The sequence below is a fragment of the Hemicordylus capensis genome, chromosome 14, assembly GCF_027244095.1.
Source record: "Hemicordylus capensis ecotype Gifberg chromosome 14, rHemCap1.1.pri, whole genome shotgun sequence".
Classification (NCBI taxonomy): Eukaryota; Metazoa; Chordata; class Lepidosauria; order Squamata; family Cordylidae; genus Hemicordylus; species Hemicordylus capensis.
Window position 1 is genome coordinate 14,766,161 of NC_069670.1, and position 16,440 is coordinate 14,782,600.

The 16,440-nt window shown below is 50.2% G+C and overlaps 1 protein-coding gene across 4 annotated transcripts; it reads right to left on the bottom strand.

Moving 5' to 3' along the window:
• Positions 1-128: 128 nt before the first annotated feature.
• On the bottom strand, positions 129-15,681 carry PPOX (protoporphyrinogen oxidase). Of its 4 annotated transcripts, none has more exons than XM_053278280.1 (13): positions 15,396-15,681; positions 14,087-14,180; positions 12,073-12,207; positions 11,317-11,432; positions 11,062-11,194; positions 9,949-10,093; positions 7,896-8,086; positions 6,847-6,907; positions 6,410-6,528; positions 5,715-5,828; positions 3,478-3,627; positions 2,249-2,291; positions 129-944 (listed from the first exon to the last, which is right to left on the bottom strand). In XM_053278280.1, exons 2-13 carry the CDS (start codon positions 14,171-14,173, stop codon positions 808-810), a joined length of 1,431 nt encoding a protein of 476 aa, XP_053134255.1. In that variant the 5' UTR covers positions 14,174-14,180; positions 15,396-15,681; the 3' UTR covers positions 129-807. The 4 variants fall into 4 exon arrangements, with proteins under 4 accessions (XP_053134255.1, XP_053134256.1, XP_053134257.1 ...); XM_053278281.1 differs by lacking the exon at positions 15,396-15,681 and adding an exon at positions 15,269-15,395; XM_053278282.1 differs by lacking the exon at positions 2,249-2,291.
• Positions 15,682-16,440: the final 759 nt, after the last annotated feature.

Consider the following 16,440-nt stretch of genomic DNA (forward strand, 5'->3'; position numbering starts at 1 on the left):
AAATATGCTGTCTTTTGTGCTAATCTAATTACGACTTGTAACTTTTCCGACTAGGGAGGAAAGACGGACCCCACTCTGGAGAGGGTGAGAAGAGAGGGGGAGTGGTTGAGAAAGTCTGAACAACCCTACAGGAGGGATTTGTTTTAATGTCTTCTAAAGAGTTGCGTTCACCAGTCGGCAACCTTCACTTGCCCCAGTGGCAGTGCCGAAAATGCAAAATCCTCCCAACCAGCCCGAGTTGGGGGTTGAGGTGGTTTTTTAAAAGTGTGTATCTATGCATCCGTGAGTTAGTTGCAAAATTAAAGGCGAGGGGGAGATGGAATGGTTAGGGGCCAGTCCCTCCTGACCCCAGGCAACAGCAGTGCGAGTCTTGTATCTTCACACAAAATAGGAAAACTTAGCATTCCGAAAAGTCAGTGCTGGGAGAGGAGGCAAAGTAACAACCGAGGCCCTCTGAGCAGGACACAGAGTCTTCTGGTTGCTAGCAAAACAGCACCCCCAGGCTCATTTAACAGCCCCGCTGGTGTTTTGGCGCTTGTGAATCAGATGTCGCGAGGTGATCCGTCCCGGTTTCCAGCATTTGCCTTCTGCCCCTCAGGCCCCAGCTGCCCTCCCTAAATGAGAAAGGCCCTTCATTTCCAGCTCACCCAACGGAATCGCCTCTTCTCCTCTGAAACGCGAGCGTCCGGGGCCTAGCAATCAAAGCTTGTCGTCGCCACACTGCTCCGGGACGTTAAGAGTAGGAGCCAAGCCGCCAGCAGACAGGAGCCATCGGGCCCCAGAGTCTTGAGTGGAGGAGAGCCCTCCTCAAACGTTTTGGCCGAGAAGCTTGGCTACTGCGCTCTGGGCCCCGGAGATGCAGTCATTCACAGAGACGCCCTCGTAGGAGGCCCCAACCAAGCTCAGAGGCAGCTGCTTCTGCTCAAGGTAAGCGGTGGCATTCGCTAGAGAAAGGGAGAGGAGAGGCGATTAAAACCGAGTCCTGCAGGTCAGTGGGAGGCAGGTTCACATTAGCGCCACGAGACGTGCCTTTGAACCAGCTAGGCCAGGGGTCGGACCTGGGACCTTCCGAATGCAAAAGCAGGTCCTCCCTGTTCTTACAAACAGTTTGTAGTAGGGATTGGCAGAGTTCGGGTTTCCCCTCACCCACCCCCGAACCCTGGTGGTCTTCACCCACTGGGACCAGCTGCAAAACACCAGCTCAAGGGGGCAGAGCCAATTTCCAGCGGCATCCCATGAGCTGGACCCTGGGACAACCTCCATATCCAAGTACGAACCTACATCTGAATTACCAGGAACAGAGGAAGCTGCCCTATCCTGAGTCAGACCCTTGGTCCATCTAGCTACAGCATACAGACTGGCAGCGGCTTCTCCAAGGATGCAGGCAGGAATCTCTCTCAGCCCTATCTTGGAGATGCTGCCAGGGAGGGAACTTGGAACCTTCTGCATTCAAGAAGAGAGCAGCCCCATCTGGAAGATTCCGAGAGCAGTCCTATCGCCTATGGGGACTATTATTCTATCTATCTATCTATCTATCTATCTAACATTTGTACACTGCCAAAAATGCAAGTCACTCGGCGGTTTACAGCAAAACAATAAAAACAATAAAAAGGTTAACACACAACAATTTAAAAAGGTTAAAACTATTAAAAACCATCAAACTATTGAAACAGTATCTAATTAAAAGCCTGGGTGAACAAATGTGTGCCATGACCACCTTTTTAGAAGTTTTAAGAGATGAGGAGGCTCTTATTTCAGCAGGAAATCTGAATTTCAGCTGCGACTGCATTTCTTCCAGGGCTCACACATGTAGCCTCCCATCCAAATGCAAACCAATGCAGACCCTGCTTAGCAAAAGGGGCAATTCATGCTTGCTATCACAAGGCCAGCTCCTGCGGTAGCAAGCACAAGATTCCAGGGAGTCCAGAGCAGGGATTCCAGCACACAACTCTACGACTGACAAGCACAGCTTCAGAGGGGGTCCAAGGCAACCAACTAATATTCCTGATTTTACAGATGGACTCTGGAGGCGAGTGAAATTGGCACGAGATGGGCAGAACTCACCTCCCCCCACACACTTTTTTTTGGGCAGTTTTACTTGCTACCATTAAACTATCCAGAGCCTGAAAGCCTTGCCTATCTAAGGGTCGCTCAGATCTACCCGTGGTGTCTAGATTTTGCTTGTGTCCACCCCGGTTTAATCTGTGGGAGGCAGAAAGGGCCAAACCCCACCCCCATCAGGACTTACCGATGTGTTTCCAGTGGCCAAGTGTGTACTGAGGGATGCAGGCCTGTAGGGGAAGCAGAGACGGGAGGGGCTGAGGACGGGTATGGCCAAAATTCTCAAATCTTTACAGAAACTGGAGACGGAGGGGTTCTGCTTCATTCGCTCGAGCCCTTTCACCCTAACTGAGCAAAGAGGCACCTTTTTCAAGGGGCTTCTCTTGTCTCTAACACAGGGAGAACAACTGGCCCTATCCAACCCCAGCACAATACCCTTCTACGGGTTGTCGCTGGGGTCTACCAGCATGTTTTTGTTTTTAACCTTGGGAGCCCTTTGGGGACAGGGAACCATTTAATTTATGTGGTTCTCTCTGTGGCAGCCCTTCTTATTTGGAACACTCTCCCTGCACCCCCCGATTCATTCAGCTCCCTCCCTAGCTGCTTTTAAGGCCCTTCTTAAGACCTTACCTGTTTCACCAGGTGTTTGCCCTTTGTTTTTATTATTATTATTATTATTATTATATTTATATCCCGCTGTTCCTCCAAGGAGTCCAGAGCGGTGGACTACATACTTAAGTTTCTCCTCACAACAACCCTGTGAAGTAGGTTAGGCTGAGAGAGAAGTGACTGGCCCAGAGTCACCCAGCTAGTTTCATGGCTGAATGGGGATTTGAACTCGGGTCTCCCCGGTCCTAGTCCAGCACTCTAGCCACTACACCACGCTGGCTCCACTTTGTTTGTGATTGGTATTGTTGCTGTCCACTCCCTGGAGTCTTTGGAGGAGGTGGTATATAAGAACGTTTAAACAAACCAATTTGTTTGTTTTTCTGTGCAAACCGCTTTGAAACTTTGGTTGAAAAGTGGGATCTAAATATATATGTAAAGTAATGTCAAGAGAAGCCCTTTCCCCCCTCTTCTTCCATCCCAGCCTCACCTGACAATTTAATGTCTTTCCTCTTGCTCGTCCCACATCACCACTTTAAAAATAATCCCCCCCGCCAACACTGTGTCCGTTTCTTCCACCGTGATCCCCAGAACAGACCCCTGGGCGCCAGAACACCGCATCCCAATCGGCAAGAAACCCTAACCCTTGCAGGTGCCATGGGCCCCGTTTATTGATCTGACTTCTGTTTGGTTGCTTTTGGGACTTCACACGAGTTGGGTGTGCAGCCCCTAGGGGTGCTGGAGTAGGGCCAGGAGGCAGTCTGCAAAGCTAGCCCGGCTCGCACACTCTCCCAGCTCCGGCTCACGTACCTTGTGCACCTTGACAATGGTGCGAGAAGGCTCGGTGGACACACCAAGGTGCTCCTTCACAGCTGCCTGGGCCCGGCTCAGCAGGGCGGCGTGGGAGACGGTGTCCGGGTCCCCCAGGCCGGGCGTGAACCATGCGCCCCCCAACATCACCTGGAGGAGGAAAGCAGTCACTGAGGAGGGTGGGAGGAACAGGTCTGGCATTCGCCGCTGGATCAATCAAGCTTTAAACAGAGAGGAACATAAGAAACTGCCATAGACTGAGTCAGACCCTTGGTCTATCTAGCTCAGTATTGTCTTCACAGACTAGCAGCGGCTTCTCTAAGGTTGCAGGCAGGAGTCTTTCTCAGCCCTATCTTGGAGATGCTGCCAGGAAGGGAACTGGGAACCTTCTGCTCTTCCCAGAGCGGCTCCATCCCTTGAGAAGAAATATCTTGCAATGCTCACACATCAAGTCTCCCATTCAAATGCAACCAGGGCAGACCCTGCTTAGCTAAGGGGCCCAGTCATGCTTGCTACCACAAGACCAGCTCTCCTCTCCAATGGAGGATGGAGAGATCTCTGCTGATTGTTACCTGAAACCAGATCCTTCCCCCATATGTCCCTAACTGGATCTTCCTGTGAGTGTCCCCACCAATGGAGGTAAGTGCCTTCTAGGAAGAGGGCCTTTTTGGTGGTGGCACCGCATTTATGGAATTGCCTCGCCTGGCGCCCCCACTATCTTCTTTTAGATGTCCCCTGCTAACTGTGCAAAGAGGCATTTTTTAATGAACCTCTTATATTTAGCAGGAGGAGAGCAAGTGGCCCTGTCCACCCCCAGCACGGCATCCCTCCAGTGGCTGTTGCTGGTGTCTACGTTATGCTTCTTTTTTTTAGATTGTGAGTCCTTTGGGGGGCAGGGAGCCATTTTATTTATTTATAGCTACAAAAACCGCTTGCTGAATCAGAACAAGGTCAGCCTCCTTTCCCCCAGAGGCTAGTGCGATTTTCCACGAACACTACTATGATGAATATTTATATTCCGCTTTTCAACAAAAGTCCTCCTTTTGTTGAAAAGCGGAATATAAATATCCATCGTAGTCGTGTTCGTGGAACCATCGCACTAGCCTCTGGGGGGAAAAAGGAGGCTGACCTTGTTCTGTTTCAGCACAGCCCTTCTAGTGTTCTTATAAATAAGGAAGAACCACCCCCCAGAAAGTCTGCAAGCCAGGGGGAAGGCAGTAATTGGGGAGAGGGGTTAATCCTTCTAATCCCCCCCGCCACCTCCCGATCTAAATTGCTCTTCCCAGACTGCTATTAGCCCCACAGCAGGAAAGAACAAGCTATCAGTACCCGGCTTTTTTGCTACCAGCAGAGCCAAGAGCCGCTTCAGGGGTGCAGAGGTCAAGGTTTATTATCTTTATCCATTTATTTAGCTTATTTATAGACTGCTCCAAACTCACCCCTCTAGGCGGTTTACAACAAAACAAAACAGATCAAAAAAATCAACACATTAGAACCGTTTAAGAACGAGAAGTCGCATTAAAAGCCTGGATGAATAAGTTCTCACCTTGACAACCCTTTAAAAAGCTGCCGGAGATGGGGAGGCTCTGATTTCGGCCGGGAGCACATTCCAAAGCCTCGGGGTGGCAATGGAAAAGGTTTGTTCCTGAGCAGCCGCCAGGCACCAGATGAGCTGGTGGCAACTGTGGAAGGACCTCCCTGCATGACCTCAAGAGGTGGCGAGGCAAGAGGCAAGAGGTGGCGAGGCAAGAGGCAAGAGGTGGCGAGGGAAGGCGTTCAGACCCATTCCCACCCCCTAGATTGACAGCAATGCAGAGGGGGTTACATTTCCGGCCCCCACTCCCCCATTACTGCCTCTTCTTTCACAATCTAAGTCGCCCTGTGGCTGCTTTAAAGTCAGATCTCCCACCACACGCAAAACCTAGAAACCCGATCCCAGGGCAAGGAATCCCGATCCGGTTTCTTTCTCTAGAAACGCGGTCCCAGGTCCCTGGCTTCATGTGTGGTTTGTTCCAATTTAACTCCAGGACCGACTGAGCAGCAACAGCCGATGCACCCTCCTCCCATTCTCAGCCACGCAACGGGTGGCTTCAAATTGCAAACGAGGGTGCCTGAATTGTACCTCGGGTTCCTAAGTAAGCATGAAAGCAGCCTTGGGTGTGTCTACTACCCCTACCACAAATGGGGAGGGGGGGAAACACACCACAATCAAACCTCCTCCCCACGCCAGCTCTTACGGTCAAGCGAGTGGTAGGGCCGTCGGACCCGTCCTGCTCGGGAAAGGCGACCGAATCGTAAACGATGCCCAGCAAAGAGCTGTCCTCGGAGGAGGGTACCAAGTGTCCAAAGCCCTGGAGCAAAGGAGTCAGAAATTCATGTCAGGAACATAGGAAGCTGCCATATACTGAGTCCGATCACAGGTCCATCTAGCTCAGAATTGTCGACACAGATTGGCAGAGGCTTCTCCAAGGTTGCAGGCAGGAATCTTTCTCAGAGCCCTATCTTGGAGATGCTGCCAGGGAGGGAACTTGGAACCTTCTGCTCTTCCCAGAGCGGCTCCATCCCCTGAGGGGAATATCTTATGGTGCTCACACATCAAGTCTCCCATTCATATGCAAGCAGGGCAGACCCTGCTTAGTTAAGGGGACAAGTCATGCTTGCTACCACAAGGCCAGCTCTCTTCTGTCAGGCCAGCCACAGATTAATAGCACTTCAAGGGGTGACCCTTTTTCTGCTGCACCCTGAAACCCAATGTGAGACAGAAATTCAACAGGTAAAAGTCTCCCCCTTCGTTACATTCCCTCTCTGTGAGGATTTCTGCCTGCCCAACGACGGAGTCACAGAAGCCCAGTCAGAAGCAGAGAGCAAAACTCTGTCCATTTAAGTTCCTTGTTCTGCGACTCTGAGGAAGCCGTTCTAGGAGGTGTCTCACCGTGACAGGGAGCTGTATGTCTTTATACTGCAGGTTCACCACGCTGACAGAAACGGCGTGAATGGTGAGCAGCTCTCGGGAAAGCGGTTCGGCCCAGCCAGGGAGCGACGCCGCGAGAACTGAAAGTGGGGATGAGAAAACACGAATCGGCTTTCCGAAACGGGATATCGTAGCACTTGAGAAAGGATCGCTTTGCGATCGTATGAACGTAGTAAGCTGCCTTCGACTGAGTCAGATCCTTGGTTCATCTAGCACAGTTCTGTCTGCACTGGCCAGCAATGTCTCTCTGGGGTTTCAGGCAGGGGTCTCTCCCAGCCCTACCCTGGAGATGCTGCCATGGATTGAACCTGGGACCTTCTGCATGAACAGCAGAGGCTCTTCCACTGAGCTGCGGCCCCATCCCATTCTCCATTTCCAGGAGCGAACGTGCCTCCTACCTCGGGCTGGCAAAGCGCTGATCACGTGGTCAGCCTCCACACTGCCTTCCTCCAGGATTATCTGAGTGAGAAAAGCAAAGCCCAGCATTAAACCCTGCTCCTTCAGGGAGAGCGTCCTTGACACACCCAGAGGAGATTCCCACAGAAACTCAACAGGTAGTGCTCTTTGCTTCCCCAGGACGACACAGAATACAACCAACGATTAGACAACAATCAAAAATTTAAAACATTCAGAGATTACCAAAAGCCGGACTTAAAAAGTGGGTCTTAAGAGCTCTTTTCTTGATTAGCAAGGCAGAGGTTGCCGGTTCGAATCCCTGCTGGTATGTTTCCCAGACTATGGGAAACCCCTATATTGGGCAGCAGCGACATAGGAAGGTGTTGAAAAGCATCCTCTCATACTGCGCGGGAGGAGGCAATGGTCAGCCTCTCCTGTATTCTACCAAAAAAAACCACAGGACTCTGTGGTCACCACGAGTCGACACCGACTCGACGGCACACTTTACCTTTAAAGATGTTAAGCCACGGATATCTATCGGGAGTGCAATTCCACAGCCCGGGAGCAACCACAGGGAAGAACTGCTCCCAAGTCACCCCCGGACAAGCTGGTGGCATACAGAGATGGACCTCTCTTGACAATCTCAATGTGTGGTGGGGATCATGCAGAAGGAGGCACTCTCCCAGGTAACCCGGCCCTAAGCCATTTAGGGCTTCAAAGGAAATCAAAAAACTTTGTCTTTTGCCTGGAAACCTATTGGCAGCCAATGCGATTGCTTTCAAACAGGCGTAATATGGTCTCTCCGAGACACCCTGGCTGCTGCATTTTGTACCAACAGAAGTTTCTGGACCACATACAAAGGCAGCCCACCGTATGGCGCGTTGCAGAAGTCAAGCCTAGAAGTTACCAGAGAGTGCGCCACAGTTCTGAGATCACTACCTTCAAGGAAGGGACGTAGCTGTCGTCGAAACCGAAGTTGATAGAAAGACGACACGACTGTATACACATTCTGCCCGAACTGCGCTTCCCCCTCCCCCCGCCACCTTCCTACCCGCCAAGAACCAGACGCCGTTCTCTGCAGTTCCTTCACAGGAGCATCACAATGGATTTCCACCCCACGATGCTTCAGGTAGTCACCCAGGGCTCTGGGCAAGGTCTCCATGCTGTCCCGCAGCGACCACTGGCTCCAGCGTTCTTCCTGCGCCCTGCGGATGAGCGGAGATTCCACGGGGCCACTTTTTCCTAGGGGAAAAGGCAGTTCGCATAGAGAAGGCAGAATGTGTTGGAAGCTGCCTACTGAGTCAGACCCTGGGTCCATCTAGCTTAGCATTGCCTACACTGACTGACAGCGGCTCTCCAAGGTTGCAGGCAGGAGTCTTTCCCAGCCCTACCTGGAGATGCTGCCAGAGAGTGAACCTGGGACCTTCTGCATGCACAGCAGATGGTCCACCACTGAGCTACGGCCCTATCCTGTTCTGCATCCTCCCTTTCTAAGTGCTGTGGCCCATTCTTTAGACTTCCTGCTTGGTTTACAGCCTTTTGAAATGCTTCCTAAGTCAGTGTCAGTTTTCCCACTGGGACTGCTGAGCCAACAACAGCTGCCTGGCAGGCAGAAATTCAACAGGCTGTACTCCTTGCCTCTCCAACATGACTGGCATCATTAAAATGGCGCACATTTTGCTGAATTTGCATCCAATGAGAATTCAGTTTCTCTCAGGTTTGGATGTTTTCTCTTAAAGACAGGGGATAAATATATAAAACCAAACCTTAAGATAAATATTCTCATTCCACAAGTCTGATCTGGGAGAGGAGAGGTACTCAGCTCTGCTTGCGCCTTGCTGGATAATTAGTCTTCAGAGGTGATCAATCTGTATCTGGACAGTACTGCAGGGAGGGGCTTGCAGGATGAAAGGTTCCTCCAAACCAAAAAATACCCCACCCCAAAACTAGGGTGTCATGGAAATGAATTCACCTCCCTGGCCCACTAGTTTGGCATGCAGGAAGTTCCTCTTCCCACCCCCACTTCCCTTGCATTTTATTAAACCTTTCATTTATTTATTACATTTATATCCTGCTCTTCCTCCGAGGAGCTCAGTGCGGTGTACATGCTTATTTTTAGCCTCACAACCACCCTATGAGGTAGGTTAGACTGAGAGACACATGACTAGCCTATAGTCACCCAGTGAGTTTCATGGTTGAATGGGGATTCGAACTCGGGTCTTCCCGGTCCTAGTCCAACACTATACATGACGACAACAACATACAATATATTTAGGCCTCATTGAGGCATTAAAATTACATAGACTCTTCCAGGAAGTCAGAAACCTCAACTAGTGTGCTGTTATAACCCAATAGATTATGTAAACACCATCAGGATGGATAGGTGCATAATCTGTGGGTTGAGCTTCTGCCTTCAGCCGAAAGTGCTACAGTTCAGACACAGGTATTTAGATTGAGTCCCTTTAGGACAGGGAACCAACTTCTCATCTCTTTGCTACGTGGACTGCTTTGACAACTCATTTACACTGAAAAACAATATATAAACAACGAACCACCCCATGAGAACCAAGCCACACTCACCTCTATAGTTCTTCTTTTGAATTCTTTATTTACTACTACTATGAATATTTATATACCGCTCTTCAACCAAAGTCCTCAAAGCGGTTTCCATAGAAAAAGAAATACATAAATAAGATAGTCCCCTGTACCCAAAGGGCTCACCATCTAGAAAAGAAACGTAAGGCAGATACCAGCAACGGCCACTGGAGGGATGCTGTGTTGGGGCTGGCTAAGGCCAGTTGCTCTTTTCCTGCTAAATGTAAGAGAATCACCACTTTAAACAGGTGTCTCTTTGCTCAGCACATAGATAAATGTGTTTAACACATTTATATACCGTCCTATATAAAATCTCAGGGCAGTTTACAATTTAAACCAACAGCAACCTCAAGATCATATAAAACAGACTGAAATTACTGTACATAAAACTCTAAAACATCATAAACTAAAAGCCTGATGAAACAGGTATGATTCCCAAAGTCATTTTAAAAACCACCAGGGATGTTTTTAGCTGGACCAATGCTCACGGCTTTCCTTCCAGGCCTCACCTCCACCAAGGGCCATGCCCAAGATGACCGAACGGTGCGTCTGCTCGGCCTGAAACAGCGCGGGGAAGCAGGAGCGCACGCTCAGCGTCCGACAGTCTCCGGCAAACACGCCTCGGCACAGGCTGTCAATCGCAATATCGGCCAGCTATGGAGATCAAGAACATGGTTACTGTGGGCGCTTTGGGGGTCATTCATTCATTCATTCGATTTCTATACCGCCCTTCCAAAAATGGCTCAGGGCAGTTTAAACAGAGAAATAATAAATAAATAAGAGGGCTCCCTGTCCCCAAAGGGCTCACAATCTAAAAAGAAACATGAGATAGACACCAGCAACAGTCACTGGAAGTACTGTGCTGGGGGTGAAGAGGGCCAGTTACTCTCCCCCTGCTAAATAAAGAGAATCACCACTTTAAAAGGTGCCTCTTTGCCAAGTTAGCAGGGGTCACTGGCCGGGATACATGTTTTGCCATTTTTTAAATGGATAGTAGCCTTGTCCCTTTATGGAGGAGAAGGCATTCAGGAACGACTTATCCTGACCATGCGGGGACATTTTGATGAGAAAGCAGGGTGCGGTGGGAAGGACACCACTGCCCGCCCTTCTTCTGAGCCCTGTGGGGAGCTGATAAGGAAGCCAGCAACGCCCCTGCCCTCAGGTTGCTGCTTCTTCTCTTCTCTACTCCCCAGAAGAACAAAAGGGTAGCAAACCACCACCCCTTCCCCTGCCAATGGGAATTCTTCCTGCCACACTGAGGGCTACCACCCAGAAATTAAGCAGTGGGATTTAGGAAGCTGCCTCCTACTGAGTCAGACCATTCGTCCATCTAGCGCAGGACTGTCTACTCTGACTGGCAGCAGCTCTCCAAGGTTGCAGGCAGGAGTCTCTTCCAGCCCTACCTGGAGATGCTGCCAGGGACTGAACCCATCCCCTCAAGCTGGCAACTTGACTCCCAATTCTCTCTTCTCCCAACCTGCATGCTCTCCATGTTTCCCGGGGAATGAGCCTGGCCAGTATTGGAATAGCTGACTCATCTCCCACCCCCTTGCTTGACAGACCAGGATGCTTCCAGCAGGGCTCCTGGAACCAGCAGGGCATGCAATATATGGGACATGTACCTCTTGGCCAAAACGGCGTCTCACGAAGGAGTGGATGGTCTCGTCCGTCTCCGAACCTCGGGGGGCCATCAGGTCCTTCAGCCCACTCCAGACCAGAGGCCGAGTGAAAGGTGGGACAGTCTGGAGGACACCCCTGGAATCCCCCCAAAACAGAGGAGAGAATGACCTTCATTGCACGTTCCAAAAGTGGGCTTCTCTGACTGCTCTCGAGCCGATTCAAAGTCACCACTGGGGTTCGGGGGGCACTGAACATACCGAATGCTCGAAGGGAGTTTATGCAGAGCGCCACGAACGTAAAGGTAACGATTCTTGGAGGCCGAGTGGTCACCCAATACGGGAAGGATGTCTGCTTCAAGTCCAAGTTCAGAGACCTAGAGAAGAATCGTGTCAGGGACTGTAATAGAGGATGATGATGAAGAATTGAGGCTCTGGCACACAGTGTAATCCCAAAATCTTATTTGAATCTATCCTTATGAGGATAATAGGGTTACTATAGGGGCCACTTTAGATCCTGCAGCAACGCAGCTCCCAAACAATAGACTGCAGAGTTCATGGCACACACAGGGTTTTAATGGGAAGATGAAACACAGCTAAGTAACAGCGTAAAATTACCACCCATTGATCGGAGCAGCCAACGCCAACCCAGGCCGAAGTTTCTAGCAGGGAGTGAAGGGGGTGGGGAGGCACGTTTCTAGGAGCAGGTAGAGATATGAGGTGAGCTCTGTGACTCCAATGTACTCTGCTGGTTTGCTGAAGAGGCAAGCATTTTGATTGCTATAAGCCCTGAGCCACCCAACGTTGCTTCTATAAAGCAAAAAGAGTTGTTTGGGAATTCTCTAGGGCTGGATTAACATGTAGGCGACCAGGCTTAAAATGAGCAGAGACAAATAGTAGTAAAGACGCCATATTCCGCCCCCCGCCCCCAGTAAATATTGCTTGGTGCTTCAACAGTTGTGTATATCTCACTCCTATGCGTTGATTCCCCAACCTCTCTTCCTCACGACCGCTTACCATACGCAGGGTGTTTTTTCCAACAGCCCCAGCAGGACGGATTCCTCTGGGCCCATGCTCAAAAACCGCCCCATCCTCTGTGCGTGTGGAATGGATCCAGCCTCCAAGACGGCTGCTGCCCTCCAACAGGATGACCTGAGTGGAGAAGAAGGAAAAGGCAACCAAAGAGAAGCTGAGAGGCCCCTTCTTGGACAGGAGGCAAGCCTGTCTGTGTCCTAAAACACTGACTTTTAAAGAAACGGAGTGACAATCTATATATTTAATTCTCTAAGGTGTACCTGTGGCTAATCCCGTGTGTGGCAGCTCTCGCGAGAGTTCGCGAGCAGAAGCACCTGACTGGGCAGTGGGGATTCCATATGCAGATAGGGAGGAGGAGCCTGTGAGAGCAGAAGCACCATGGTGATTGGGTAGTGGGGGTTCCATATGCAGATAGGGAGGAGGAGTCTGCGATAGTTAAGGTCAGTTGGAATAAAACTGTTACTGGTCGGAAGATGTTCTTGATTGTAGAGGAGAGGAATCTATCTATCTAAGGATAGTGGGCAGGGGTCTGCAAAGAGAGGGGTCGTGAGGGAGGAAAGAGCCCTCTCAGGAAAAGAAGGCTGTCATTGTGTGAATTAGACGAGGAAACAAGATGAACAAGATCTGTTAACTCAGGAAGGGAGAGAGAAAGAGAGAAAGAAGGAAAGGCGAGGGACGAGACCGAGCCTGTCAGTGGCCTGAGGGTAAGGAGCGGCCATTGCGGTGCCTATTGGCAGCAAGGAAGGGCCCAGTCAACCACTGCTGCTGTTTGGGGCTACCGAGGCCATTGGCGGAGGGAGCCAGGGAAGCAAGGGATGGGCCCGGGTCTGTCAGCAGCCTGAGGGGAACAATGGCGGCGGCGGCAGAGAGGAAGGCCCCAGTCAACCACTGCTGCTCCTTTGGGGAGGAGCAGGAGCGGGGTTTGGGCTAGGGTGGGGAGGTCTCTGGAGATAGGGGGCTGCAGCTTGGCCAATAGGTGCCAGCAACGCTGCAGCCATGACCAAGAGGGATGAGGGGGGTGGAGGAGGAGGAGCAGGAGTGCGGCTCAGGTGAGGGTGGAGAGATCTCTGGGGTGAGGGGGGCTCTGGGGTGAGGGGAGCAATCAAGTCCTAGCGTGCAGATGCTCTGCACAGGTTAAGCTCGTGGCTATTATTTATATTGTCTTACCGATGTGCAACAGGCACCCTCCAACTTAAGAGAATGGAGAGGCCTTTAAGGAATCTAAAGCCTAAAACTTACGATACATAATTTGATACAGAGAAGACAAGAGATGAAGGACAGGAAAAAAGAAAGATATACTTGTTTCCATCACATATACTTAAATCTGCTACTCTGAAGGTTACCGTTAGTTGTAGAAGTTGCTCAGATCAGAGAAGATATTACAGATTTCAACCTCTTCAGTTTCAAGGGTGAGGAATGGGTCAGGTTTGGCACGGGCATACCTATATTGGGCAGCAGCGATATAGGAAGATGCTGAAAGGCATCATCTCATACTACGTGGGAGATGGCAATGGTCAACCCCTCCTGTATTCTACCCAAGACAACCACAGGGCTCTGTGGGCGCCACGGGTCGACGTCGACTCGATGGCACAACTGTACTTTTAAGCCCTTTACTCGGGCGGCTCACAACATTTATAAAACAGAATACAAAAATCAGACTCATAAAATTAACCAAATTAAACAAGCTAAAAATCCAAGCTAAAACCACAATCAAAATTAACTATTAAAATTCCAAATCAAAATCTTAAAGCTGAAAACTAAGCATTACAAGAACTTTAAACTGAAGAACCTACCCGATATACACAACAGGTGAGACATTAAAAAGCCTCTTTAAAACAATGTGTTTTTAGTTGTTCCTTAAAATATTGACTGGATCGTGCTTATAATGTCGCAATGGCTCTAGCAACACACAACAAGACTTGCTCCAGTGACCTAGTTACGGGCAGAGTTTTCTCTTGTTCCAGCAAGCAATGTTGCTCAGGGGGCAGGATCCTACCTTGGGCGCTTGGGAGCTCCTGGTGAGGTAGTAGCAGGCAGCTAGACCACTGACCCCACCGCCAAGAACAGCCACCCTCCGTTGCATTGGGAATCTGGGGAGAAAAACAGGGGGCTGAGACTCTAGATGTTGGAAATGGATCAATCTACAACTCTGCGTTCCTGGAAAAGGCAGCATAGACCCTACCCTGCTGCCATCCCCAAGATACACACATACCACACACACCCAGGAAGAGATTACATCCCAAGCCACTGCATTAGATGTGGTTTAATGGGGTATTTAGTCCTCACTACTCTGAGCCGCAGTGGGGAAATGCTTGACTAACAAGCAGAAGGTTGCCAGTTCGAATCCCCGCTGCTACTATATTGGGCAGCAGTGATCTAGGAAGATGCTGAAAGACATCTTTCTCATATTGCACAGAAGGCGGCAATAGAAAACACCTCCTATATTCTACCAAAGAAAACCACAGGGCTCTGTGGCCGCCAGGGGTCGAAATCGACTTGACAGGCACACTTTACCTTTTTACTCTGAGTCCCTGCTCCTTTGTAGGATCTCCCCACCGCAAACTCCAGACTGTACCAGATCATTCCGAACTAACGAATTCAGAATAAGCACGTGTCTGGCTCTGTGGCTTCAGTTACTAATATCCATCCAGGCTTTTTAAGCCAAACTGTGGTTTTCTCAACTGTTTTGATTCTTGTGTTTGTGCTCGATCACCCAGAGACACGAGTTTGGGGCAGTATATACAATAAACAAACAAATACAATACGATACAGATAATCATGCGTATTTTACCCCACAGCCTAAGAGAACAACAAAGGGGCAGCTTTAAAAGCAAAGACTTTGGCACCCCAATTAAGAGCACGGAGACACCTTTTTGGGCTCCAAGCACTTCACTGACTACTGACTTGATATTGTGAAAAACATGAGTTTGGGGGGAAGATAACCCGGGGGGGGGGAGATCCGGAAAGGGCTCATTCAGGACTGGCAACCCTCCATCCATCCCCACCACCCCGATCCCTTATTTCTGGAACGATCCTGTATTTACGTTGCCCGTGCAATGCACATGCACACACACTCCCCGGTTTCCTAACCCTGCAATTATTCCACCTTGCTCTCTGCCTCTCGCTTGTGCAACCAGACACACCACACATCCTCAGAATAACTCCCAAGAGCGCTCGCCTTGCAATGCCTCCTCCTGCACCCGTCTCCTCTACTCAATCCCAAAGGCTGCATTCACACTGCACACAAGTGCTAAAGCCTGTATTCCACCCGCCCTTGGCCCTGAAGGGGCCCCCCTTTGGCTTACTCCGATCCCTTCAGGCAGATCTAGCAGCTTCCCTCCTCCTGCCTCTTTCCCTGCCGCTGAGCTCAGAGCTCCGCCCCTCTGCCTGGGATTGGCCAAGGGAGACCATCACATAGGGTTCAGGGGGTGACGGCTCACATCCAATCCAAGGCCTCCTGGGCAAGGGGGCGTGGCTTCATGGGCAGCAAAGGCGGGGTGAATGGACTATTGGTTGTCTCACATGTCACACACACACACACACACCCACACACACACACCTCCCATGGGCGGGGTTTGTAGGGAAGTGGGTGGGGCTTTTGAAAGGTGTCATTTACAAACTTTAGAAATTCGAAGCAAATCTGTGAGCTCAGCAGTGACCCCTGCCTCAAGTTAATCAATCTCAATCTGTTAAGTTTTTTTCCGGTAAGCATTCCTAATTGCATTTATTTGCTGACTTTCTTCCAGGAGGGAATTAAAAGGATTTTCAACACCGGAAGCCACGGAGGCAGGGAGGGAGTAATATCCTAGCTTAAGAGTTCTGTGTAACCTGCAAACCTGCATATTCCTTTGCTTTGGAAATGCAGCCTTGGAGCATGTGGGATTTCCAGGCTGTCTCCCATCCAGGCTTAGATTTGTTTTTCTATCAAGAAGATGCTATCTTTGCTTAGAGGAGCTGTTACTCAGTGATAAAAGTGCCTGGGGAAGTCCCCGGGGGGTCCGTCCCTTGCAGTATCTTCAGACACGGGTGGGAAAGGCCTGTCTGAAACCCTGGAGAGTAGCTGCCAGTCAGTGCAGACAAACCTGCCCTAGATTGACTAAGCGCCTGAATCAGACGGCAGCAGCTTCATATGATCCACTGTCTTTAACCCCACCTGTGAACGTGCTCGCTCTCTCTCTCCCACTAAAGACAAGTATATATTTTGGCTCACAAAAGCCTCAAATAAGTCACCTGACACACCCTGGGCCTAAGAGAGGAGTACTTTTTATAAACACACCAGAGAGTTTGCACCTCAGGACTGGTGCCATCTTTCATCCCAAGTGAACTAAGGCACTAATTGGGCCCTGGTGA

Bases quoted from the DNA above. Each gene is read 5' to 3' on its own strand.
- PPOX (XM_053278280.1), bottom strand. From the start codon at position 14,173: ATGCAACGGAGGGTGGCTGTTCTTGGCGGTGGGGTCAGTGGTCTAGCT. The intron at 8,087-9,948 runs GTGAGGCCTGGA...CTTTTCCCCTAG, and splicing joins GGGCATGGCCCTTGGTGGAG to GAAAAAGTGGCCCCGTGGAA. The intron at 6,529-6,846 runs GTAGGAGGCACG...CCCCACTTTCAG, and splicing joins CAGCGCTTTGCCAGCCCGAG to TTCTCGCGGCGTCGCTCCCT.